Consider the following 27162-nt stretch of genomic DNA (forward strand, 5'->3'; position numbering starts at 1 on the left):
CCCTGTACTCATTAGCAGTCACTCCCTAGCCCCACCCCACCAGCCCAACTCAACCACTCCTCTGCTCTCTGTCTCTCTGAATGTGCCTCGTGGACATTTCACATCAATGGAATCCCACAGTGTGTGTCCTCTGCTACAGTCTTTCCTCACTCAGCATCATGTTTTCAAGGGTCATCCATGTTGTGGCACACATCGGTACTTGAAAAAATAGTGAAAGACAATTTTCCCTAAGTAGTAAAAGGCGACTTCCCTAAATGATCCATTTGCTGAAAATTCAACACCCTTCGGTCGGTACATTCATTGAGAGTTTCCAAAAGTAAAAACTAAAATTTTAAAAAATCATTAAGTACTAAAAAATGAAAATTTTAAGTAAACTTTTTTTTTAGGACAATGTCTCACTCTGTCACCCAGGCTGGAGTGCAGTGGCACGATCTCAGCACACTGCAAGCTCCACCTCCTGGGTTCAAGCGATTCTCCTGCCTCAGCCACCCAAGTAGCTGGGATTACAGGTGCCCACCACCACGCCCGGCTAATTTTTGTATTTTTAGTGGAGACAGGGTTTCGACATGTTGGCCAGACTGGTCTCAAACTCCTGACCTCAGGTGATCTACCTGTCTCGGCCTCCCAAAGTGTTGGGATTATAGGCATGAGCCACCACGCCCAGCCAAAATAAAAATATTAAGTAAACTTTTTTTTTTTTTGAAACGGAGTCTCTGTCACCCAGGCTGAAGTGCCATGATGCGATCTCATCTCACTGCAACCTCTGCCTCCCGGGTTCAAGCAATTCTCCTGCCTCAGCCTCCCGAGTAGCTGAGATCACAGGCGCCCACCACCAGGCCCAGCTAATTTAATATTAAGTAAACTTCTAAGGAAAAAGTCTCTGGACAAACCCCTAAATATTCCTTAGAGTGCCTAGACTAGGGAAAATGGAAAAAGACACCCACAAAGGCCATCCCATTCTATCCCTGGAGTGTCTTTAGAAACCCAAGGCTGGGCGCAGTGCCTCACGCCTGTAATCCTGGCACTTTGGGAAGCCGAGGCAGGAGGATTGCTTGAGGCCAGGAGTTTGAGAGTAGTCTCAGCCACATAGTGAGACCTCATCTTTACAAAAAACATACAAAAATTAGCTGGGTGTGGTGGCTTGTGCCTGTAGTTCCATCTACTTCGGTGGCTGAGGTGGGAGGATGGCTTCAGCCCAGGAGGTCGAGGCTGTAGTGAGCTATGATTGTACCACTGCACTCTAGCCTGGACAGCAGAGGGAGACCCTGTCTCAAAAAAAAGGAAATCACATATTGTAGGATTCTATTTATATAAAATGTCCATGATAGGCAAACCCACAGAGACAGAGAGTAGAGTCGTGGTTGCCAGGGGCTGTGTCGGGGGTGGGGAAATGGAGAGTGACTTATGGGCATGAGGTCTCTTTTTGGGGTGATGAAATTCTCTAAAATTGATTGTGATGATTACACAACTCTGTAACTATAATAAAAAAACATTAAATTGTATACTTTAAATGGGTAAATTGTATGATATGTGAATTACATCTCAACAAAATTAAGCTATTACCAAAAAAAAAGAAAAAAACCCTGTGCAGATACAAAAACTCTCAAAAGCAGCTTTAAAGTTCAGTTACCTGTCTTTGTGTGACTCCTGATCAAACTGGTCAAAGTGCCTCAGAGATGCAGACAGGACACCTGCGTGGGAGACCTCAGCATCCCTCTCCCCCAACCTCGGAAAGCCCGGGCTTCTTACCCAGTGAAGCCTGGGGGGCTGGCTGTCAGATGTGGCAAAAAAGGTCACTGAAGCCAAGGCTGTGCCTGCGATCACCACCACGACCCAGATAGGAATGAGGCCGCCTATCTCATAGACACCATCTGCAAAGGGAGAGAAAGGGAGCTGGTACCTTCCCAGCGCCTCAACACCCACTTACAATGGACTGTTTGGATGTCAGGTAGACACTTCCTAGCTGCCCAGCCCTGTCCTAGACACTTCATGGGGACAGAAAAATTAAAAATGCAGCCCCTGCCCTCAAGTTGGTCACATTTGAAAGAAAAAGAGAGACACACAAAAAAGACTCTCTCCAGCCTGTTGCTGTGGAACTAGGATAGGAATGGCTATAACCACTAACACCATCACCCTCTTCCACCTTCATGGCAGACATCACTAATCAAGCACAATACTTCCATCCAACTGCATTTCCAGGCAGCTTCCTCCAGCCAGGCATTACCAGTAGATGGCATTGCTCCATGAGATGAACCTGACAGTCAAACCCAGCCTGTTCACTGAGAGGTACCCAAATAAGTCCACTCTATCATCCAATCCATTAACAAATATGAAGGTTCCAGAGGCTTCATATTAAAACACCAAAGGGAGACACCCTAAGGTGAGAACACTCTAGAATTCTCCACACATCACCCTTTTCACCACTAGGAGTCGGTACTGGTCTTAAAGACAATGAATGGTTCAAATCTTCATATACCTGCATCAAGACCCTTCTTTTGTTATTTTTTTAGTCTAGCTCATGGCTCCCAAATGTCAGTGGGCTTAAGAATTATGTGAGGAGGCCGAGTGCGGTGACTCATGCCTATAATCCCAGCACTTTGGGAGGCCACGGTGTGCAGATCGCTTGAGCCCAGGAGTTTGAAACCAGCCTGGGCAACATGGTGCGACCCCATCTCTACAAAAAATACAAAAATTAGGCCGGGCGCAGTGGCTCACACCTGTAATCTCAGCACTTGGGGAAGCTGAGGTGGCGGATCACCTGAGGTCTGGAGTTCAAGACAAGCCTGGCGGTGGCGAAACCCCGTCTCTACTAAAAATATAAAAATTAGCCGGGGATGGTGGCACACACCTGTAGTCCCAGCTACTCAGGAGGCTAAGGCAGGAGAATCACTTGAACTCAGGAGGTGGAGTCTGTAGTGAGCCGAGATCGCGCCACTGCACTCCAGCTTAGGCAACAGAGCAAGACTCCATCTCAAAAAATAAAAATAAAAATTAGCTGGGCATGGTGGTGGGCACCTGTGGTCCCAGCTACTTGGGAGGCTGAAGTGGGAGGATCACTTGAGTCCCGGGAGGTGGCGGTTGCAGTGAACCTAAATTGCATCACCGTACTCCAGCCTGGGCAACAGAGTGAGATCTTGTCTCAAAAAAAAAAACAAAAAAGAAACTATGTGAGCGGGCTGAATACACAAAATTGTGTACACAATATGTTATGAGTGATTGTCAAGGGGGATTTTTTTTTTTAAGACAGGGTCTTGTTCTGTCAACCAGGCTGAAGTGCACTGGCACAATCACAGCTCACTGCAGCCTCAAACTCCTGGGCTCAAGCCGTCCTCCCACTTCAGCTTCCTGAGTAGTTGGGACTGTAGGTGTGTGTCACTGTGCCCAGCTCCTGAGATAATTTTGCCAGCATGGGGTTTTTACCTACAGTGCCGGCTTTGGATCCAGACACCTGGGCTGGAAGTCCTTTCCATGTATTTGCCACTTCTGTGCTAGAGAAATTTTAGGAGGTGGCTGGGGCGTGAGGACACTGAGGATCTGAGCTGTGTTAAGCAGAGAGGGGTGCAAGGGCTCTGTGGGAAGAGGGGAGCTGGGTAAGATGGAATCAAGCAGATCAGGAATAGCACAGAAAAAGCTGTAGGAGGCAGTTGGCTCAGAGTCTCAGAGGCCTTGGCTGGGTGCGGTGGCTCACGCCTATAATCCCAGCACTTTGGGAGGCTGAGGCAGGCGGATCACCTGAGGTCAGGAGTTGAAGACCAGCCTGGCCAACATGGTGAAACCTCATCTCTACTAAAAATACAAAATTAGCCAGGTGTGGTGGCACGTGCCTGTAATCCCAGCTATTTGGGAGACTGAGGCAGGAGAATCGTTTGAACCTGAGAGGCAGCGGGTACAGTGGGCCAAGATCACACCACTGAGCAATGACAGCCATGGACTTTTCCCAAGAAATACTGGGGAGCCATGGAGGTCTCTGAGTGGAGGAGTGACCACAACATATGCAAAGCAGCACTTTACAAAGATGGCTCTTGGGGGACACCTAGAGACAGGGGGAGGCTGGAGGCTGCTGCTGGGGAGGCTCACCTTGAGTCACAGCACCCCCTTGGGCTGGGAGCCAGTCCAGGGGTTTTCTCTAGATAGTGCTCAGCCCAGACGGGGGTCAAGAGTGCTTTAGCCAGAACCAGTCTTTCCCCAGGGTGGACCTGCCACCACTAGATGGTGTTAAGGCCATGTGGTCAAGATACTACATGCTGCAGAACCATGACTCAGGAAAGGGATTCCTTCTTCAGTTCTATCTTTGTAACAAGGAGAAAGTTTCCATTTGGTGCTAATAGGACTTGAACATCTCAAATACCTGCTATTCTCCCTAGTACAGGCTTCCAGCTCATGGGCTTGACTCAGGAGGACCGAGTAAGGTGGTTTACTTGTTTTATTTTTTTTTCTTTTTTGAGAGAGTCTCACTCTGTCGCCCAGGCTGGAGTGCAGTGGTGCAATCTCGGCTCACTGCAGCCTCTGCCTCCTGGGTTCAAGTGATTCTCCTGTCTTACCCTCCGGAGTACCTGGGATTACAGATACCCATCACCATATGTGGCTATTTTTTGTATTTTTAATAGAGACAGGGTTTCACCATGTTATCCAGGCTGGTCTTGAACTCCTGACCTCAAGTGATCCTCCTGCCTCGGCGTCCCAAAGTGCTGGGATTACAGGCGTGAGCCACCATTGCTGGTCGGTGGTTTACTTTTATTGTGTTTATTTTTGCCGTTACCTTAAATTTATTGGAAATGATGCAATTCTACTAGTTTCCTATTGATGCAGGTGACACAGTTTCCTTTCCAACAAATTTGCCTTAAAAAAAAAAAAGTCTGAAGCTGGGTGCAGTAGTGCATGCCTGTAGTCCCAGCTACTCAACAGAGCCCAGAAGTTCAGGACCAGCCTGGACAATACAACGAGCTGATTTAAGAAAAATATCAAATGTGGCCAGGCGCAGTGGCTCACGCCTACAATCTCAGCACTCTGTGGGGGCCGAGGTGGGTGGATCACCTGAGGTCAAGAGTTTGAGACCAGCCTGTCCAACATGGTGAAACCCTGCCTCTACTAAAAATATAAAAATTAGCTGGGCATGGTGGTGAGTGCCTGTAGTCCCAACTACTCAGAAGGCTGAGGCAGGAGAATTGCTTACCCCAGAGCTGGAGGTTGCAGTGAGCCGAGATCGTGCCACTGCACTCCAGCCTGGGTGACAGAGTGAGATTCTGTCACAAGAAAAACAAAGAAAAATATCAAATGTAATAGTATAGAGTAAGAGAAAAATTGAGAAGATGGTCTGTGAATAACTGATGTGTGGGAATCACTCTTTTAAGAAGACATAACACATACAAAAATTAGCCAAGCATGGTGGCAGGTGCCTGTAATCCCAGCTACTCGGGAGGCTGAGGCAGGAGAATCACTTGAGCCCTGGAGGCAGAGGTTGCAGTGAGCTGAGATCGCGCCACTGTACTCGTGTCTGGGTGACAGTCAGACTCCGTCTCAAAATAAAATAAAAATAAATAAATAAATAAATAAAGATGCCACAACGCTTGTGAAAGCAAGTCCCTGGATTTGCCCTGGCCTAAAAGGCAAGGCTTCCCCGCTCCGTAGAGAATGGATGGAGAATGGAGGGCTGTGATGAACCAGATGGCTCGAGCAGGTGGCCCTTTTCAGCTCTGAGTCACTCTCTATCAATCACCTCTTCTCCTATCTCCTTCCCTCCACGTCTGCATCCTCCCACAAACCGGGAGAGAAATTCACAGGGAATGTGGCAGGGAGGCTGTTTCATCCCGATGGAGTTTCATCCTGAAACTGTTATAGCACACAACACCATGCCCAGCCATGCATCTGCACCAGAGTCCTACCCCCACCTCCAGGCGATGCCCCTGGGCTGAGGGGAGGAGCCTAGGTGACAGGAAACAGATAGCATGAGATACTAAAGTTAGACAACAGGAAGAAACCTGGGTAGCAGAAGTTAGAAGACGTCGGACAAGCCTGAGCATTTCCTCGGCCAGAGCAGGGCAAGAAAGAAAAGGACATTCCGGGGATTCAAATGCCAGTGGGGACCAGCCAGGTCACACAAACGAGGGAAGGAAGCTCAGCCAGGGGCACCCAACAGGCAATGGAGGGGACTGTGATGATTTAGGCCGCAGGCACCCCATAGGAGGTGCCCCTTCTCTGCTCCAGCCAGTTTTGCCTTCAGGAATGTGGCCCAGATCTTGAGAAGCCAAAATCCAGATTTTAATGTAAAATCCCCCAATTTTTAAATGCAGGCAAACAAGCCAGAGGGCTGGATTTGGCCCTGGGGTCACCTGTTTTCCAGCCTCCATCTGGGGCCAGCAAGATTGGATCAACTGACTGCAGGAGGTCCCCTGGGTGAACTTCCAGGCTGATGTCCCTTATGGCACAAGCGCATAGTAAGCGCCTGCTGTATATCCAGGTTTCTGCCTCTAGCCCAAACCTCCCTCACATGGTTGAGAAGAAAACTCCACTGGCCGTGCACGGTGGCTCACGCCTGTAATCTCAGCACTTTGGAAGGCCGAGATGGGCGGATCACTTGAGGTCAGGAATTTAAGACCAGCCTGGCCAACATGGTGAAACCCTGTCTCTATGAAAAATACAAAAATTAGCCAGGCGTGGTAGTACACGCCTGTAATCCCAGCTGCCCAGGAGGCTGAGATGGGATGATCGCTTGAACCCGAGAGGTGGAGGGAGGTTGCAGTGAGCTGAGATTGTGCCACTGTACTCCAGCCTGGGTGGAAGAAAACTCCAGAATGTGGGAAGGAGTAGGAAGGTGGGTTGGCCCAGGGTAGGGGATACTCACAGGTCCCTGACTGCAGGGTCAGGACCACAACCAGGGGGCTGATAACCAGATGCAGACAGTTGAGGGGCCGTTTCCAGTTCCGGTCATCCTTGTCCGGGTCCACGACGGGGACTGTGAGGAGCAGCAGGAACTCCACAGGCAGCTGTCAAGGGGGCAAAGGCGGGAGGGTGTCGGCAGGGAAGCCTGAATCCCAGCCGGCCACAGACGGACTTCAGTGACTAAGAGCTCGGCCGTTTATTGCTGAAGCACCGACTGTGTGTGGGTCCCAGGCTAAGCGCCTGGTTGCCTCTGGCTACTGGGACAAATGACCACAAACAGAGTAACTGTCAACAGCACAAATGTATTCTTGGACAGTTCTGGAGTGCAGAAGTCCTGAAGTCAAGTTGTCAGCAGGGTTGTTCCTTCTGGAAGCTCTAGGGGAGACTGAGGGTCCTTCCAGCTTCCAGGAGCCACCTGCCTTCCCGGCCCCACATCATTCCACCTTGTGCTCCTGTCACCACTTCTCAATCTCTGACTCTGACCCTCCTGCCTCCCTCTTTCCCTGTGCCAACCCCTGTGATGACACTGGGCCCACTGAATAAGCCAGGCTCATCTCAAGATCTTTAATGACGGCCGGATGCGGTGGCTCAAGCCTGTAATCCCAGCATTTTGGGAGGCCGAGGCGGGTGGATCACCAGGTCAGGAGATTGAGACCATCCTGGCTAACATGGTGAAACCCCTTCTCTACTAAAAATACAAAAAATTAGCCGGGCGTGGTGGCGGGCGCCTGTAGTCCCAGCTACTCGGGAGGCTGAGGCAGGAGAATGGCGTGAACCCGGGAGGTGGAGCTTGCAGTGAGCCCAGACCGCGCCACTGCACTCCAGCCTGGGCAATAGAGCGAGACTCCGTCTCAAGAAAACAAAAACAAACAAACAAAAAAAGATCTTTAATCACATCTGCAAAGGCCCTTCTACCATAAAGGTAACATATTCCCACGTTCCAGGGGTTAGGATATGGATGTCTTTGGGGGGCCACTAGAGGGCAGAGCCCCAGGTCAAGCCATCGGTCAAGCTCCATGCCTCAGTTTCCCCATCAAATCCCAAGTCATATATTCTGAGAGGGTCTCAGCGGACCCCAGGCCCTCCTCCTCGTAGAGCTGGAGAGGGTAGCATGGCCACTGTCTTGCTGCTGTCACAAGGCTGTGAGCCTGGCTCCAGGACCCTCCTACCTTGAACACCTTGAGGGCTTTCCAGTATGCTGATTTCCTTCTCCACTTCATGTAATCCAGGGGATTGAGGGCCCGGACCAGGATCTGAGCCGTGGTCTCCTGGTAGAAGAACAGTGGCCGGTACTCGTCACCTGTGTGCAGGGAGTCGGGTGGTGAGGTGTGCCTGCGGCTGACTTGCCCTCCAGGAAACCTTCCCCGCTCCATCCCACCAGTCCTCCCAGCCCTAGGGGAGGAGGCAAAGCCCAGTACTCGGCAGAGGGCAGACAACTCTGGCCCTCGGCTCACCTGAGCTGCAGTGAGAGGTGGGGCCGATTTGGAGCCTCATTCCTGGAGCCCAGGTCTTGGAGGGCCCCATCTTTCCACCCCCAGCCTTTCCCTGTTACCCCCACCCCGGCTGGGCACAGGGCATGGACTCACCGTAGTCATAGCTGTTGGTATTAGAAGATACCCGGTCCTCCTCAGAGTCTGAGAGGATCTCTGCAGGAGAGAGGCCCAGCTACATACAGAACCCAGACCATTCTCGAGGGGGCACGCTGAGACAGAGCAGGTTTAGGGGTGCAAGTGTTCAGGCCATCTTATTTACTTAGTTATTTGGGACAGGATCTTTCTCTGTCACCCAGGCTGGAGTGCAGTGGTGTGATCACAGCTCACTGCAGCCTAGACCTCCTGGGCTCACTCAATCCTCCCACCTCAACCTCCCGAGTAGCTGAGAGTATGCCCAGCTAATTTTTATAAATTGTTTAGAGATGGGGTCTTGCTATGTTGGCCAGGCTGGTCTCAAACTCCTGGTCTCAGCAGTCCACCCGCCTCAGCTTCCCAAAGTGATGGCATTACAGGCATGAGCCACTGCGCCCAGCCACGTCCAGGCTGTCTTTATTTTGGATTTTTAGCAGTCTGCATGTGTGCTCAGGAATTCTTACACAGTGAAAATCTAACTCACCAAACATGGCCAAATGTAAGCATGCAGCTATAATGCTAAAGTTAATAGGGGCATTTGAAGGCACAACTCAAACATTTATTGACTTCAGTGTTGTCCTTTTCAGAATCTGGAACCCATACTATTTTTCTCAGGAGGCCTGTGGATGCTAAGAGGCCTGGGACCTGTAAGGAGGGGCCTGAAAGGAAAATGGCCCTCCTCAAGTGAGGAGTTAGCTCTCGCCCTGATTCTGCTGCTGAGTGTGTTGTGGGTGTTATATATGTATGTGCATGTATTTGTATGTGTGTGTTGTGTATGTGCATTTGTGTATGTGTGTGTGCATGTATTTGTATATGTGTGTTGTGTATGTGTATTTGTGTGTGTGTGTGCATGTATCTGTGTGTATTGTGTATGTGGGTGTATGAATTTGTATGTGTATGCTGTATGTTTGTGTGCATTGATGTTTTTGTGTGTTGTGTATTGCATGCATATATTTGTATGTTGCATGTGTGTGCATGTATCTGTTGCATGTGTGTGCTGTGTCTATACACATTTGTGTGTTGTGTGTGCACGTATTTGTGTGTTGCATGTGTGTGCACATATTTGTATGTATGTGCATGCATCTGTATATGTATGTTGCATGTGTGCATATATTTGTGTCTGTTGTATGTGTGTGCATGTTTGTATATGTGTTGTGTATCTGTGTATGTTGTGTATGTGTGTGCATGCATGTTTTTGTGTTGCAGATGTGTATGCATGTATTTGTGTGTTGCACATGTATGTGCATGTATTCATATATGTGTTGTATGTACACATATTTGTGTGTTGTATTTGTGTTGTGTGTGCGCATGTATTTGTGTTACGTGTGCACATATATTTGTGTATGTGCGCATGCATGCATCTGTATATGTGTTGCGTGTGTGCATATACTCATGTGTTGCATATGTGTGTGCATGTACTCCTGTGTTGTGTGTTGTATGTGTGCATGTACTCCTATGTGTGTTGTGTTGTATATGTGTGTGCATGTATTTGTATGTGTATGTGTGCATATATCTGTATGTGTGTGTTGTGTGTATATGTATTTGTGTGTGTATGTTGTATGTGTGCATGTATTTGTGTGCATGTATGTGTGTGAGTTGTGTATTTGTGTATGTGTGTGCATGTATGTGTATGTGTGCATGTATTTGTATATGTGTGAGTTGTGTATTTGTGTATGTGTGTTGTGTGCATGTGTGTGTGCATGTATTTGTGTATATGACTGTATTTGAATATTATTGATTTCTTTGTATTTATTTTTTATTTCTCAGTGTCCCTGTCACGGCAGCATTTGTGTTTTACCCTGAGAGTGGTGGGAAACATCAGGGCAGGGAGCAGTGGCGATTCTTAGAGAGATGGCCCGGCAACTGCACGGAGAAGGAAGGAGTGCCCTTGAGCCTGCAGGCGATGCAGAGGCTCATGGGTACCAGTGGAAGCATGGAGGCGGGACCTCAGCAGAATGAGCAGAAAGAGCATGAAGAGGAGATGAGCTTGGTGGGGACAATGGCCTCAAGAGACCCAGGGCAGCAGTGAAGGGCACAGAGGCCCCCAGTCCCCACTGGTCCTCTCTGGGGTCCGATGCAGACTCTTACCTGGAGTCACTGGCATGGGGCAGAACAGAGATCCTCTCCGTTGCCATCGGTAGATCCAGGTGCAGAGAATCACAGTGACCACATAGAACACATACAAGCCCAGGTAACCTGCAGACAGGGTGCATGCCATCACCAAGTGGTGTCTTGGTGCAGGTCTAGAGAACAGGGGCTGGCAGTTCTATCACTGGTGCGTGTTAGCGGTGGCAATCTGTGTTAGCCCATCCAGGTACCAGTGGGTAAATGGCCTTTTCCTTGAGCTCCCCACTCCTTCCTCCTGCCTTCCAGGGCCATCTCCCTTCCTGTCTCCCTTGCCATCAAGGAGGTAATACCCAAGCACAGCGAGAGACCTCCAGGTCCCCATTCAAGTACTAAGGGTCGGTGTCCTGCTCTGTGCCCTGGGAGGAGGCAGCCCTGCAGCTCTGGCTACAACTAGGTTCAGCCAATGGGAGGCCAGACAGGAAATCAGAAGCAGCGGGAGAGACTTTGGAGTGTTTCTTCCTACTCCCTCCCTGTTGCGTGTCTCTGGCAGGGCCTGCAACCCTCTTCAGTATAGCTCCAGGCCTCCGGCCCTCCATCTCTCACTGGGCTCTGCCACCCCCTTCCCTGCCCCTGCTGCCATGAGGGATGAGTGTGTTCACAGCTCCCATTGTTGCTGGCCCCTGAGTATCTCGAATCTCGGTTTCCCTTGTTGGTTTCATTTTCCTTCTGTACAAATTGTCCCTCCATTCATACCCCTTGAGCCATCTGAATGGAACATGTTTGCTGTCACGATCCGGGTGGCCCCAGTTAGCATCCCATCTGTACTGCTTGTTAAAATTGGAAATTATGAAACTTTTTTTTTTTTTTGAGACAGAGTCTTGCTCTGTTGCCCAGGCTGGAGTGCCATGGCACAATCATGGGTCACTGCAGTCTCGAACTCCTAGGCTCAAGGGATCTTCCTGCCCTAGCTTCCAGAGTAGCTGGGGCCACAGGAACGCACCACCACCATGCCCAGCTAAGTTTTTTCTTTTTTGTAGAGATGTAGTCTCGCTATGTTGCCCGGGCTGGTCTCAAACTCCTGAACCAAAGTGATCCTCCTGCCTCAGCCTCTCAAATTGTTGGGATGATAGGTGTGAGCCATCACGCCTGGCCAAAAAATTGTGAAACTTTTGAATACTCCCTCCCCAGCCCCCAGCTCTGCCAGGCCTCTTTGGTTATGTGACCCACACGTTCCCATTTTTGCTCAAACCAGCTTGAGGAGGGTTTCTGTCACTTGTAATCAAAGCCCCCACTGACCACCCCTCACACCTCTCTGTCCCAGGCACCTTCTAAACCTCCTGCCCATCAGCCCTGGGATCTCCCGCCTGAGCCCCACAGCTGCTCACCCAGAGCCCATGCCAGCGTGACCCTGCCACGGAACAGCATGAGGAAGGTCAGGAACACAGCCACCATGTAGAAAACGACGTCCCTGAAGAAGGGTCTGGAGGCAGCCATGAAGGGGTGTAGGATGGTGATGCCTCCGGCCACCACCGTGGTAACCAGCACGCCAGCGCCTGGGGGCAGGAGGCCAGAGCTCAGCCACCCTGCACCCTCTCCTGCTGCTTTCCCTGCCCCCCTCACCAGGGCTGCTCTCACCAAACAGTGCCCCAAGGGCCAGGCCGGCTGTGTGCGGGTCGGAGAAGGCCACCAGGGCACTGAAGATGTCAGGTGCACCATTCCCAAATGCCAGGAAGGTGACGCCATGTGGGGAGCATGTCAAGGCAGGCCAGGATCGCAGCTGCAGCCCACCCAGGCCTTCGACCCTATCCCCCAGCTTCCCCACATGGGGATAGACACGACCCTATCCCCCAGCCTCCCGACAACTGCCCTCCCTCTAGGGTGCAGGACAAAAGGATACTGCCACGTTGTGGGAGAGCTTGAGTGTGGTGGAAATGGCCGACAAGTTGGGGCAGAAACTACGGAGAAAAAGTGGACAGGAAGCATTTCCATAGTGACCGGCCCCAGACCCCTATCCTTCCCCCAAACTGAGGGTGACCCAATGTCAGCCTCCTGGGACCCCTCCTCCCATTGATAAGCCAGACCGAAGCCCAGAGCCAAACTCACAACTTGGCTGCGGTGACTCCCAGAATCAGAAACAGGTAGAGCAGCCAGGAAACCTGGGTGGGGAGCCGGTGAGGAAGGGAGAGTCAAGTCCAGCTGGGGAAACCAGCCCCTCTCACCAGCCCCCCAGGGCAGGGCCTCACATAGAGAGTGACAGCCAGAGGGAGGAGGCTGGGAGGGAAGTGGCAGAAGATGCCTTCCAGGTAGTCCAGGTACCCCCCATCACTGCGGCAGTCAGGGTTGGTCCGGATGAAGTCACAGCGGTCAGAGACATTCAGGCCACACACCTTGCGACACTGCAGGAAGACAGGGAGGGGGACATCAGGGGCAGAGACTTCCCTGAGAACTAGACCAGGCCCATCTAAGCAGCTAAACATAACGTCCCTTCAGCCTGGTCTCCAAGGCCACCATACCCTCTGGGTGCCAACTATGTATGCACTTTTAATTTTAAAAATAAACGTCTGCTTGAAATTGACACAGTAATTCATGAATACATATTTGCTTTTTTAAAAAAAAATACATAAAGATTTCTAAATTCCGCTTTCTTATCCCTGCCCTCCATAATCCCCACTCTCCAGTGGTCCCATCATAATTAGTTTGAAGCACATCCTTACAGACATTTCTCAGATCAATTACATTGATCTGAGAATAGGGTACATATATACCCTAATACACACTTTGTTTTGTTTAACAGAAATGGATCCATCCCAAATCTCGTTTCTATAATTTGCTTTTACCATTATATATATATATAATATTAATATACCTTAATACACATAATAGAATTTGAAACATACTATAGTGATTTCTATATGTGAAGCATAGTGCTAAGAGCTTAAAATGTATCTCAATTAATCTGTACAATAATTCTATGATGGCTGGGGGCAGTGGCTCATGCCTATAATCCCAGCACTTTGGGAGGTTGAGGTGGGAGGATTGCTTGAGCCCAGGATTTCAAGACCAGCCTGGACAACATAGCAAGACCCCATCTCTGCCAACAAATTAAATAAAAAATTAGGTAGGCATGGTGATGTGCACTTGAAGTCCCAGCTACTCAGGAGACTGAGGTGGGAGGATCACCTGAGCCCAGGAGGTTGAGGCTGCAATACTGCATTTAGCCTGGGGAATAGAATGAGATCTTGTCTCAAAAAAAAAAAAAAAAAAAAAAATGTATCCCAATTACTCTGCACAACAGTCTGCGAGAAAGGAACTATTATCATGCCCATTAAACAGTTAAGGAGACTGAGACAATGTCTGTGTGCACTCGGTGGAAGGGTCAAGGTTGGAACCCAGGCAGTTTTAGGCTCTAGAGCCCATTGTTCTCCCCTGCCTCCCCGCAGAGTCTTTCGCTGCAGCAGAGTATTTCATACTACGGGTGATATATCGCTGAGGTAAACATTTCCCTACTGGGCATTTGGGTATGCCTAATTTTTCAATATAGCCAATGAACTTCCTCACACATGACTCTCTGAGCACATGTGAGAAAAATGTTGTCAGAGAAGATTTGAGAAGTGAAAGTGCTGAGTCAGAGGGTATCCTGGTCTGGGTTCCTCCAGAAGCTGATTCAGAGACAAAGATTGAGATGGACATAGTATGTTTGAGAGAGCTGAGGAACACAAACATAGAGAAAGGGAAGTGGGCCCGGGTGTGGTGGCTCACGCCTGTAACTGTAGCATTTTGGGAGGCCAAGGCTGCAGGATCACTTGACCTTAGGAGTTTGAGACCAGTCTGGGCAACATGGCAAAACTCCATCTCTACAAAAAATACAAAAAAAACTAGCCGGGCTTGGTGGCATACACCTGTAGTTCCAACTACTCAGGAGGAGGAGGTGGGAGGAGCACCTGAGCCTGGAAGTTCGAGGTTGCAGAGAGCTATGATTGTACCACTGCACTCCAGCCTGAGTGACAGAGTGAGACCCTGTCTCAAAAGAAAAAAATAAAAGAAATAGGAGAAAAGAAGTGGTACAGAGAAGGGATAGCTGCCAATGAAGGCTGGGTTGAGCCAGTTACCACCACCATGAGCTTAATCAGGAGGCAAGGGAGCTGGGGTATTTATACACCAACTCCCATCAGCCACTGGGTGAGAACTGCTAGATGGAGGTTTTAGTTCCCCAGCACCTCTAGCTTACTATGCTTATAAGTGGTTCTAGAACAATCAACTGGCAACTGGAAGTCAACAAAAGCCCACCAAAATAGTAGTCCAAAAGAAATGCTCAAGGCCCTGACAAGGGATCTTCAACATTGCTGGATTTTGCCAAAATGCCCTGGCCAAGCTCTACCTATACACACTCCCACCAGGAATGGGAAATAAGCAATTCTCTTAAGCCTGCGCCAACACTGGCTATGAGCAGCCTTATTCAGATCAATGTGATAGGAATGTCATTGTTAAACTGCAAGTCTGGCCAGGTGTGGTGGCTCATGCCTGTAATCCCAGCACGCTGGGAGGCCAAGGTAGGCGGATCACTTGAGGTCAGGAGTTCATGACCAGCCTGGTCAACATGGGGAAACTCCATCTCTACTAATAATACAAAAATGAGCCAGGAGTGGTGACATGCACCTGTAGTCCCAGCTACTCAGGAGGCTGAGGCAGGAGAATGGCTTGAACCCAGGAGGCGGAGGTTGCCGTGAGCCAAGATCATACCACTGTACTCCAGCCTGGGTGACAAAGTGAGACTCCATCTCAAAAACAACAACAACAAAAAAAGTTAAGACAGTAAATTTTAGGTTATGTGTATTTCATTATAATTTTTTAAAAGCTGTGTCAAACCACAGTTCCACCTCCTCCACAAGCCCTCTCTGAACTCCCACTAATACCAGACTGGAAGTGAGATTTCTTATCTCTGAGCCTCTGGCCTTCTCACCAATTTTTGCTAAGAGCTCTACCCACCATACAGTATTCCCTGAGCAGAGACTGAAACCCCCCAGCCCTGCCCCAACCCCTCAATCTTTCTACAGTGCCCTGTCCTCAGAAAGCACATGCCAGTGGGGAAGATGAAATCCATGGCCAGGTAAACTGGCTCACACCTGTAATCCCAACACTTTGGGAGGCTGAGGCAGGAGGATCGCTTAAGCCCAGGAGTTTGAGACCAACTTGGGTAACATAGGAAGACCCCATTGCTACAAAAAAAATTTAAAAATGAGCCAGGCATGGTGGCACACGCCTGTGGTTCCAGCTACTTTGGAGGCTGAGGTGAGAGGATTGCTTGAGTCTGGGAGGTTGAGGCTGCAGTGAGCTGTGATGGCACCACTGCTCTCCAGCCTGGGTGACAGAGCAAGCCTGTCTCAAAAAAAAAAAAAAAAAACTTTTTTTTTTTTTTTTGAGATCAGGACATCCTGAGCATAATACCCACTCAGCCACTCAGCTCTACCTTTTTTTTTTTTTTTTTTTTTTTTGGAGACAGAGTCTCACTCTGTCACCCAGGCTGGAGTGCAATGGCACAATCTCGGCTCACTGCAACCTCCACCTCTCGGGTTCAATTGATTCTCCTGCCTCAGCCTCCCGAGTAGCTGGGACTACAGGCGCCCACCAACACGCCTGGCTAAGTTTTGTATTTTTAGTAGAAATGGGGTTTCACCACGTTGGCCAGGCTGGTCTCGAACTTCTGACCTCAAGTGATCTACCTGCCTTGGCCTCCCAGAGTGCTGGGATTACAGGTGTGAGCCACTGCGCCCAGCCCCTTTTTTTTTTTCCTTTGAGACAGAGTCTCACTCTGTCACCTAGGCTAGAGTGCAGTAGTGCAATCTTGGCTCACTGCAACCTCCACCTCCTGGGTTCAAGTGATTCTCCTGCCTCAGCCACCTGAGTAGCTGGGACTACATGCACGCAACACCACACCTGGCTAATTTTTGTATTTTTGGTAAAGATGAGGTTTCACTGTGTTGGCCAGACTGGTCTTGAACTCCTGACCTCAAGTGATCCACCTACCTCAGCCTCCCAAAGTACTGGGATTACAGGCGTGAGCCTCCATGCCCAACCAGCTCTACCGTCTAAGAGCTGCATCTGTAGCAATTCCCTTCCTCTCTTTGAGCTTCAGTCTCATTTGTAAAATGGGACTAATTATACCAACCCCATTGATAAAGGAATCAAATGAGATTACAGGTGTTCAAATTTGCCCTCCTCGGAGACTTTCCATGTAAGGTAGTTCTTACCCCATCTCCACTATTAATACCCAGTTTTCTGCATTCACAGCAGTTATCACAATCTTCATTTTGTTCATTTCCTTGTTTACTGAATTTTATTATTTTAGAGACCAGGTGCTTTGTCATTCAGGTTGGAGTGCAGTGGGGCAATCATGGCTCACTTCAGCCTCGAAGTCCTGGGCGCATGTGATCCTCCTGCCTTTGCCTCCCAAGTAGCTGGGACTACAGGCATGCACCACCACACCCAGTTAATTTTTTTTTAAATTATTTTTTGTAGAGATGGAGGTCTTGCTATATTGCCTAGGCTGGTCTTGAACTCCTGGCCTCAAGCCATGCTCCCACCTCAGCCTCCCATTGTGCTGGGGTTATAGGCGTGAACCACCAAACCTGGCCTGAATTTTTTTTTTCTTTTTTTTTTGAGACGGAGTCTGGCTCTTTCGCCCAGGCCAGACTGCAGTGGCGCTATCTCGGCTCACTGCAAGCTCCCCCTCCCGGGTTCATGGCATTCTCCTGCCTCAGCCTCCCGAGTAGCTGGGACTACAGGCGCCCGCCACCACGCCTGGCTAATTTTTTCTATTTTTAGTAGAGACGGGGGCCTCACTGTGTTAGCCAGGATGATCTCTATCTCCTGACCTTGTGATCCGCCTGCCTCAGCCTCCCAAAGTGCTGGGATTACAGGCATGAGCCACCGCGCCCGGTCCTTAATTTTTTTTGTCTGCATTCTTGTATTTGCCCTGAGTCTGGCCTGTAGTAGGGGCTTAATACATTTGCGTTAATGGCTGCTTGAATGACTAAGTGATTTTGTGTAGCGTTTCCAACACTCCTGCGAGGTAAATGGAATGATTCTCCTTTAACACATGGGTAAGCCAAGGGTCAGCAAACTTCGGCCCCTGGACCACATCCAGCCCACCATCTGGTTATGCACAGCCTGCAAGCCAAGAATGATTCTTACATTTTTAAATGGTTGGGAGACATAAATCAAAAGAAGAATTTTCCATGACATGTAAAATTATATAAAATCCAAATTTCCATTTCCATAAATATTTACTGGGGCACAGCCACACCCATTCGTTGATGTACAATCTGTGGCTGCTCAGGCACTGTGAGAGCAGTGAGTAGTTGTAGAAACCATGTAGCCCACAAAGCTGAAAATATTTACTGTCTAGCTCTTATTCTATTCTTTCTTTCTATTTTTTTTTTTTTGAGACGGAGTCTTGCTCTGTTGCCCAGGCTGAAGTACAGTGGTGAAATCTCAGCTCACTGCAACCTCTGCCTCCTGGGTTCAAATGATTATCCTGCCTCAGCCTCTGGAGGAGCTGGGATCACAGATATGCGCCACCACGCCTGGCTGATTTTTTTATTTTTAGTAGAGATGGGGTTTCACCACGTTGGCCAGGCTAGTCTCAAACTCCTGGCCTCAAGTGATCCACCAGCCTCCGCCTCCCAAAGTGCTGGGATTACAGGTGTGAGCACTGTGACCGGCCTCTTTTCTTTCTCTTTTTTTTTTTTTTTTTTTTTGAGACAAGGTCTCACTGTTGCCCAGGCTGGAGTGCAGAAGCATGATTATAGCTCACTGCAGCCTCAAACTCTTAGGCTTAAGGAATTCCCCCGACTTCAACCTCCCAAGTGGCTGGAGCTACAAATGTGAGCCCACAACCTGGCCCTACTATCTGACTCTTTACAGAAAAATCTGTGCCCCAGGCTGGAGTGATGGTGTGCACATCCCAACCCAGGCTTGGGAATCTCCATCAACTATTCCCACCAAAAAATGCAGATGCAAGTCTCAAGTTTCTGTCCTGAGATTCCCTTATCCCATCCCCAGCTCCCACCCAAAAGCAAAAGTCAGGCTGGGCTCCTTCCATACTGGGAGGGGGAGGGTTTCAGTCTTGCCCTAAGCCTGGGCCTGCGGCTTTGCTGGGGCCCAGTAATTTCCCAGGGAGATAAAGTCACCCAAGGGGTTTCTGACAAAGAGGGTCCCACCCAGCACAAGGAGGGAGGACACTAGATGGGGGCCAAGGAAGCAGGCGGGCTGCCATTTCCTCCTCTGGGAGGAACAATAATAATCATATTGGGAGGCAATACAGCTCCCTCTACTGAGCCCTCCTCTCTCATGAAACTGCCTGGTTGAAATTCTAATTTGCGTCCTTCTAGGTGAGTGATCTTGGGCAAGTAAATTAACCTCAGTGTTCTCCTCTGAACAGTGGGGGCAATAACACCCACATGCCTAGATAGGAATGGGATAAGGACATGGAAGCCAGGCATGGTGGCTCACATCTGTAATCCCAGTGCTTGAGCCCATGAGTTTGAGACCATCCTGGCCAACATGGTGAAACTCCATCTCTACTAAAAATATAAAAATTAGCCAGGCGTGGTGGCGTGCACCTGTGTTCCCAGCTACTCAGGAGGCTGAGGCAGGAGAATAACTTGAACCCGGGAGGCAGAGGTTGCAGACAGCCAAGATCACACCATTGCACTCCAGGCTGGGCAACAGTGAGACTCTGTCTCAAAAAAAAAAAAAAAAAAAAAAAAAAAAGGCTGGGCGCAGTGGGTCACACCTGTAATCCCAGCACTTTGGGAGGCCAAGGCAGGTGGATCACCTGAGGTCAGGAGTTCGAGACCAGCCTGACCAACATGGTGAAACCCTGTCTCTATTAAAAATACAAAAAGCCGGGCATGGTGGCAGCCGTCTGTAATCGCAGCTACTTGGGAAGCTGAGGCAGGAGAATCGCTTGAACCCGGGAGGCGGAGGTTGCAGTGAGCTGAGATCGTACCATTTCACTCCAGCCTAGGCAACAAGAGCAAAACTACGTCTCCAAAAAACAAAAGTTGCATTATCATCATCTAAGTTTTAATTTTCTTTCTTTCTTTCTTTCCCTCCCTCCCTCCCTCCCTCCCTCCCTTCCTTTCTTTCTTTCTTTCTTTCTTTTGAAACAGGTTCTGTCTATGTCACCCAGGCTGGAGTGCAGTGGCGTGATCACAGCTCACTCCAGCCTCCTGAGTAGCTGGCACTCAGGCTCAAGCAGTCTCCTACCTCAGCCTCCTGAGTAGCTGGCACCACAGGTGCGCATCACATGAGGCTAATTTTTAAATTTTTTGTTGAGAAGGGGTCTCGCCATGTTGGCCAGGTTAGTCTCAAACTCCTGGGCTCAAGTGATCCTCCCGCCTCGGCCTTCCAACGTGCTGGGATTACACAGGTGGGCCACCAAGCCTGGCCAAAAATTTTTCTCTCTTAAACAATACTTGAATTCATCCCTTCCTTCCATCTCCACCATCACGGAGAACAACTGCAGAGGTTCTCATCTGGCCTCCTACCCCCAATCTTACTAGAGGGGCTCTTTCTAAAGTGCTCCCTCCTCCAGCTGCTGAAGAGCCCTCCTTTGCCTGTTTTTGGTCCCTGTGTTCTGCCCTTGTCGGTCTCCAGTAAAGCTCGTCTGGTCAGCTGTCAGGTCTTGGAATGCCCAGACCCTCCTGGCATTGGTCCAGCTTTTGTACATGCTGTTCTTTCTGCCTGGTGCCACGACTCCTTTTCCTCTAGTTAATCCACGTTCACCATCCAATTCTTGGTTCCCAGGACACTTCTTGCAGGAAGCCCTCCCTGACTACTCCCAGTCAAGCTGGCCCTCCCAGTTACTTTTTTTTCTTTTTCCTTTTTTGAGATGGAGTCTCACTCCATCGCCCAGGCAGGAGGGCAGTGGTGTGATCTCGGCTCACTGCAACCTCCACCTCATGGGTTCAAGAGATTCTCCTACCTCAGCCTCCCGAGTAGCTGGGATTGCAGGCGCCCACCACCATGCCCAGGTAATTTTTGTATTTTAGTAGAGATGGGGTTTTGCTATGTTGGCCAGGCTGGTCTCGAAATCCTGGCCTGAAGTGATCCACCTGCCTCGGCTTCCCAAAGTGCTGGGATTACAGGTGTAGCCACCGCTCCCAGGCAGGATCATAGACTTGCTTAATATCTGCCCCTCCCACTAAAGTCTCACACAGTGCCTGGCAGAGTAGGCCCTCCTAACAGTTGTGCCGCACACTGTGCTGGGCATCATCTCACTCATTCAGTCTTCATCAGAGACCCAGGAGGTTGGCACAATTGTTTCCACTTCACAGATGAGAAAACTGAGGCACACAGAGGCAAAGTGGCTTGCCCAGGAGCACACAGCCCACCACTGAGAAGTGGCCCCAAACTCAGCTCCGCCTGAAAGTTACTCGCTGAAGCTCCTGAGGAAACTGCCCAACTGGGCAGGGGCAGCCTCCATTTCCTGCCCTCTCACTATCTTTCTGCTCTCCCTCCTCCCTGTCCTCGGGGTCAGCCAGCGAGGACGCAGGGAGTCACCCCACCTCCCTGATGGCAGAGTGAGTCAGCAAGGTGGGTCCCCCAAATCTGGCCTCCAAAATCACATTATTGTGCAGTCTGTCTCGCTCTGCCCTCCCTGAGCTGCATAGCCCTCCCCCAGGTCCCTCAGGACCCCTCCCCAGCCCTCTGCTCAAGAGAGACAGAGTAAGGTGGGATTGCTCTGCGTCTGGGGGAGGAGGGGAGTGACTTCACTTCCTTCCAGTCCTTCCCACCCTCTTCCCTGTGTCACTAACTCAGTCCCAGGAAACCCAGAGAGGTGCACACAGAGGTCAGGCTGGACAGGAAAGGGTAACCAACTCAATACCTTGGAATTCTTAGAAAAACTTACATCAGATCACATCCTCCTGTGCTCTAAAGCCTCCCATGACTCCCACACCTTCCTGCCACTGACAGCCAAGTCTACAGTGGTCCCCAGGGCCCCTGTTCTCTCCTGCCTGGTCTCCCTTCCTTCTCCCTTGCTCACTGTTCCAGCCACTCTGCAAAATCTGTCATTCTGCTCCTGCCCCAGGGCCTTTGCATCTACTGTTCCCTCACTTCCCCTGGATCTTCATAAGCCATTCAGGTCTCAGTCTAAATGTCATGTCCTCAGAGAGGCCTTCCACGATAGCCTAAGCAAAGCAGCACCCCCCTCCCCCTCACCCTGTGGAATGATTCGTCAACTTGCTTCTCACCCATGACCCCACTAGAGTATAAGCTCCAGTGGGGCAGGGACCAGGCTCTCTGCTTCCTGCTATCCCCTCAGCACGTGGCACAGGCCCTGGCACATAGTAGATGCCCAATAACTATTTGTTGCATTAATGACTACTTGAAAAGGACCTAAGGTAAAGGGCTGGGGGGGCCTTTCCCAGCCTGCAGGCTCCCTGGATGGTGGGGACTTCCAGAAAGGCAGCTGCCCCATCTGTCCTGGGAGGCGGCGGACTAGAGGGGAAGGGGATGGATTTAGCATGAAGCAGCCAAGAGTTCTCATCCTGGCTCTGCCGCTTTCCTCCTGGCCACCTTCACCTCCCTGAACTTTGGAGTCTTCATCTATAGCACAGAGGTAATCACTCCCACCTCACGGGGTTTGGGGGAGGACTTGTGGGCACAGGGCTGACCTAAGTGCTCAATAACTTGCAGAGATTATCCGGCACAATTATCTGGTATGATCTCCTAGTTTTCCTGCCCCCAAGGAGCACGCTCCAAGAGGGGGTACTCAATTTTATAACCACAGTAACCACAAACCACTTTCCCATCTGTAAAATGGGCTTAATTGCCTGTTGCCTGCTTCAGAGGGTGGACTTGAAGGCACTTTGCAGCCTCATAAAGTTGCTGTGGGCGTTGAATGCTCTCAGCCCATCAGTTTGAGTTTGGGATTCCTGTTGAAGAAATGGTGAGAACTCCAGCCCCTGGCAGCTACAGGGTACTCCAGGGGGTCATCTTGAGCAGTCCTCTGCTTTTGTTCCTTCACTCCAGATCTGCTGTGACCTCTTCTCCCCTTGCAGACATCAGAGCGGAAAGATGCAAGTTCTCTGTAGCCTGTCTCAACAGGCTGTGCCCTCCCTGCCCTGGGAGGAAGGCCTCTTGCCTCTAACTCCAGCGTCGTCATTGGTCCTCCCTCAATGCTCCCCATTCAGATCACAGCACCAGCAGACCCTCAGCTGATCAGGCCAGAAACCTGGAGCCATCCACGACTCCTCTCTTTCTCCCACCACTGGGAGAAAGAGAGAGGCTGGGAGTTCAATACCAGCCTGGCCAACATGGTGAAACCCTGTTTCTACTAAAAATACAAAATAATTAGCCAGGTGTGGTGGTGTGCACTTGTAATCCCAACTACTCGGGAGGCTGTGCATAAGAATTGCTTGAACTCGGGAGGCGGAGGTTGCAGTGAGCTGAGATCGCGCCATTGCACTCCAGCCTGGGTATAGAGTGAGAGTGTTCTCAAAAAAAAAAAAAAAAAAAAAAAAAAAAAAAAAAAAATTTGAGTCAGTGGACTGGGAAAGGCAGACCCACCCTCAGTCTGGGTGGGTGCAATCTAATCAGCTACCAGCACAGCCAGAATAAAAGCAGGCAGAAGAATGTGGAAAGACTAGACTGGCTTGGTCTTCTGGCCTGCATCTTTCTCCCATGCTGGATGCTTCCTGCCCTCAAACATCAGACTCCAAGTTCTTCAGCTTTGGGACTCTTGGAACTTCAGCCACAGACTAAAGGCTGCACTGTCAGCTTCCCTACTTTTGAGGTTTTGGGATTCATACTGACTTCCTCGCTCTTCAGCTTGCAGATGACCTATTGCGGGACCTCACCTGTGATCATGTGAGTCAATATTCCTTTAAAAACTCCCCTTTATATATACATCTATCCTATTAGTTCTGTCCCGCTACAGAACTCTGACTACCACAGATTTTGCTCCCCTCTGCTTAAAACCTTCCATTGGCTCCACATTATCGCAAAACAATTCTCACCTCCTAGCCGCAGCCTGTAAGGCCTTTTGTAATCTGCCCGCCATTACCTCTCCATCCTCCTCTCTTAACATTCTTCCCCTTACTTGCTCTGTTCCATCCATTCTAGCCTCCCTGCTGTTCCGGGAACACACTAAGCTTGTTCCTTCTCCAGAATCTTCGTACTTGCTGTTCCCTTTGCCCAGAATGCTCTTCCCCAGGGTGTCTACGTAGGTGGTTTTCTCTCTCCATTCAGTGGCTTGCCTCAAAGATCACCTCCTCACAGAAGCCATCTGTGACCACCCAATCTGAAATAGTTGGAAATGCTCACGCCCTCCCCAATACCACTTGAGCTACTGTGTGCAGGGCACTTAGCACATCGCCACCTGAAATGTATATGCTTACTTCTCTTTTTTTTTTTCTTGAGACAGAGTCTTGCTTTGCCACCCAGGCTGGAGTGCAGTGGCACAATCCTGGCTCACTGCAACATCCACCTCGCGGTTTCAAGCGATTCTCCTGCCTCAGGGTTCTGATGATTACAGGCACCCGCCACCATGCCCTGCTAATTTTTGTATTTTTAGTAGATACAGGGTTTTGACACGATGGCCGGGCTGGTCTCCAACTCCTGGCCTCAAGTGATCCTCCTGCCTCAGCCTCCCAAAGTGTATACGTTTACTTCTTGATCTGTCTGTTCAGGAGACTGTCAGCTCCTTGAGAGTAGTGAATTTTGTCTATATTGTTCTCTGGTATATCCCAGGCTGCGGTCAGTGCCTGGCACATAGTAGATGCTCAATAGATATTTATCGATTGGAGGAACACAGCCCCACCCAACCCCAGGTTCCTACCGGGATACTCACGTCTACCACGGGGGTCTGGTTCACACCTGAAGCTGGAAACTGGGGGCTAATGTGAGCCCCTGTAGACGAGCCCCTAGCCCCAGACACTGTCTCCACCATTAGCAGCACACAAAGCACACTCAGTGCCCAGCGCAGATCCAGCCATCTGCTGGCCATCTGCCCCCACGGGAGCTGGCCCTCACTCTCCACTTCCCTTTCTGCAGTAGCTCAGTTCCAAACAGCTGACGGCTCCGGTGGCCTGCAAGGCGGGAGTGAGAAGGGAGGACAACGTCACTGAAAACCCATGGACCCAGCAAAAGGGGCTGGAAGACTCTAGTTAAGGAACTGCCTTCCTGCCTCCCGGCAGCAAAGTTAAGCTGATGGAGAAACCACGTTCTGCATAGTCTCGCTGGAGGGGCCCAAGGCCCTGCCCATTCAGCATGCAGATCAGATACGCCCTTCTTCCTGAGCCTCCATGAAAACTTACCCGGTCCCACCTGGCCCCCAGCCTGAGGCCAGAATGTCAGGGCTGCAAGGGACTAGGGACTTGAGCCAAGATTCAGAGTCTCAGGCTTCTGGGGCCAGCTGGGTGAGATACATGTGGGAAGTGGGCAGTGGGCAGCGGGCAGTGGGCGGGATTGCAGAAGCCCTCAAAACAAAACAAAACAAACTCTACTTCTAGGGGTGGACTTGGCCTCTGGGCCACCAGTTTGAGACCTAGAGAGGCTTGCCCACCACATTTTACGGAGCCCACTAAGCAATGCTGTTGTTCTATGTCTTACAAGGAGCCAAGCTTTACATGGATGACCTCATTGTGTCCTCACAACATGCCGAGACGGGGTAGCATTACTATTCCATTTTACAGATGAACTAACTGAGGCTCAGACAGGTGAAGCCAGGCTTGTTTCCCCCCTGCATCATACCTCCCTCATCCAGTCCTCAGAACAATTCTGGAAATGTCATCCTCCCCGCCCCCCACCCCACCCTGCACAGCAGGGAGAGGGGCTCAGAGGAGTTTTTGTTTTTGTTTTTGTTTGTTTGTTTGTTTTTTCAGATGGAGTCTCACTCTGTCACCCAAGCTGGAGTGCAGTAGCGCGATCTCAGCTCACTGCAACCTCTGCCTCCCGGGTTCAAGTGATTCTCCTGCCTCAGCCTCCCGAGTAGCTAGGATTACGGGCACACACCACCACGCCCAGCTAATTTTTATATTTTTAATGGAGACGGGGTTTCACCATGTTGGCCAGGCTGGTCTCGAACTCCTAGCCTCAAGTGATCTGCCGGCCTTGACCTCTCAAAGCTGGGATTACAGGCGTGAGCCACCACGCCCAGCAGAGGAATTCCGTAACCTGCCCAAGGTCACACAGCCAGAGGGTCACAGAGCCCACAGCCCCTCCGACAGGGAACTTAAGGGCAAGAAGGAAGTGAGTTGCTCAGAGATCGCGTGTTAGCAGTGGGGCTAGGCTGGTCACCGCCATGTGCCTCTTCCCTCCAGACCAGGGCCAAAATGGCTTCGATATATTTCAAAGGAATTAAACTGGAAAAACAAAAGTCCTCAGCAAACTAAATTTCCTGTTTTGGCTTTTTCATGTGTTCTACGATGAGTACGTCTTATTTTTGCAATCAGGAAACCGAACCCCATAAAAACGTTTTTTTCTTTAAGTCTGCACAGGTGTTTCTCAATGTACTGGCAGCCTGAGGGGAGGGAGAGGAGGTAGGGAGGGGAAGAGAGGTCAGAAAGGCGCCTGTCCCAGTCACGGTTCCTTACCTGTCCACGGAAGACACGACCCTTCCTCTTCTATGGTTCTCCCGAACCCCTCCAACTGGAGTCCGAGTTACTCTATTTGGCACCAAGTTGAAACAGGACACCCCTGGTTTCAAATTCGTCTCGGCCACTTACTATCTGTGGGGCCTTAAGGAAGTCACTTCACCTCTCTGAGCCTCTTATTCCTCATGTGTGAAATGGACACAAATGCTGGCCGACGGGGTATACAATAAGAGCTCAATAAATGTTCGCGTCCCTGATGTCCCCAACACCTGAAGATCAGCATGCGTCTCGTGTCTCTTTGCTGCCGATTTATTTTACTGATTCACTAGTGAGCATTTATTGAGCGCCTTCTGTAGGCGTGGGCCGATGCCCAGCGCTCAGATGGTTGCCGACCTGCTAAGGGACAGGGGCGGGAAATCGGGGCTGCGCCTCCCAGGGAAGAGACCTCAGGAACATCTCCGTGCTCCGTTTCCCGTCCGGACGGAGGTTGAGAAGTCGAACTCGGGGCGCCCGGGTCCTCCGGCCGTGCGGGGAGGCGGCTCTTTCTTACCTCGGGCCGGGCCTGAGACCAGCAAACTCCGAACCTCGACCTCGCAGGGCCTCGCAGCCTTCCACGCCCCTGGCCGCCGGACCGCCCTTGCGCCAGCGAAGCTGCCAGTCCGGGTGCCCAGCCTGCTGCAGCGTCCGGGCCCTTACTCTTCCCGTCCGGGCCCGCCCCGGCTCGCCCCGCCCCGGTCCCGGCCACGCCCTCAGGACACGCCCCCTCGGGACACGCCCCAGAAGGTTCTCCCCGCCCCTGCCCTTAAAGGTACAGCTCCCGGGGAGCTTCCTAGGGTCTTCCCACTCTCCACCCTCCTCTCCCTCCGCTTTGAAACTGAGATACAAGCCGATGGGTAAGGACTGCAGGAAGCCGGAGACGGACAGTTAGAGGGTGAAACTAGGAGGTTCATTTCCCGAGGGTAGAGGGACCAGAGGGTGTCAAGCTGCTC

General features: G+C 50.5%; 1 protein-coding gene across 4 annotated transcripts in view; it reads right to left on the minus strand.

The window, feature by feature from the left end:
* The window catches only part of SLC8B1 (solute carrier family 8 member B1), a 37475-nt gene extending 10580 nt beyond the window's left edge, over positions 1–26895 (minus strand). Inside the window, exons 1-12 of one of the 4 annotated variants that reach the window (XM_054527634.2) lie at positions 26174–26886; positions 24430–24667; positions 12815–12967; positions 12675–12727; positions 12468–12526; positions 12207–12311; positions 11957–12124; positions 10593–10700; positions 8466–8525; positions 8049–8179; positions 6842–6983; positions 1750–1871 (exon numbers count right to left, since the gene is read on the minus strand). In XM_054527634.2, the coding sequence (XP_054383609.1) occupies positions 1750–1871; positions 6842–6983; positions 8049–8179; positions 8466–8525; positions 10593–10700; positions 11957–12124; positions 12207–12311; positions 12468–12526; positions 12675–12727; positions 12815–12967; positions 24430–24585 (1257 nt within the window). In that variant the 5' untranslated portion in view covers positions 24586–24667; positions 26174–26886. Of the gene's footprint in view, positions 1–1749; positions 1872–6841; positions 6984–8048; positions 8180–8465; positions 8526–10592; positions 10701–11956; positions 12125–12206; positions 12312–12467; positions 12527–12674; positions 12728–12814; positions 12968–24429; positions 24668–26173 lie in introns of all 4 variants that reach the window. The other 3 variants (XM_054527637.1, XM_063712257.1, XM_054527636.2) reach the window with 3 other exon arrangements.
* Between the last annotated feature and the right edge of the window lie 267 nt (positions 26896–27162).

Source organism: Pongo abelii, chromosome 10 (genome assembly GCF_028885655.2).
Source record: "Pongo abelii isolate AG06213 chromosome 10, NHGRI_mPonAbe1-v2.0_pri, whole genome shotgun sequence".
NCBI classification, from domain to species: domain Eukaryota; kingdom Metazoa; phylum Chordata; class Mammalia; order Primates; family Hominidae; genus Pongo; species Pongo abelii.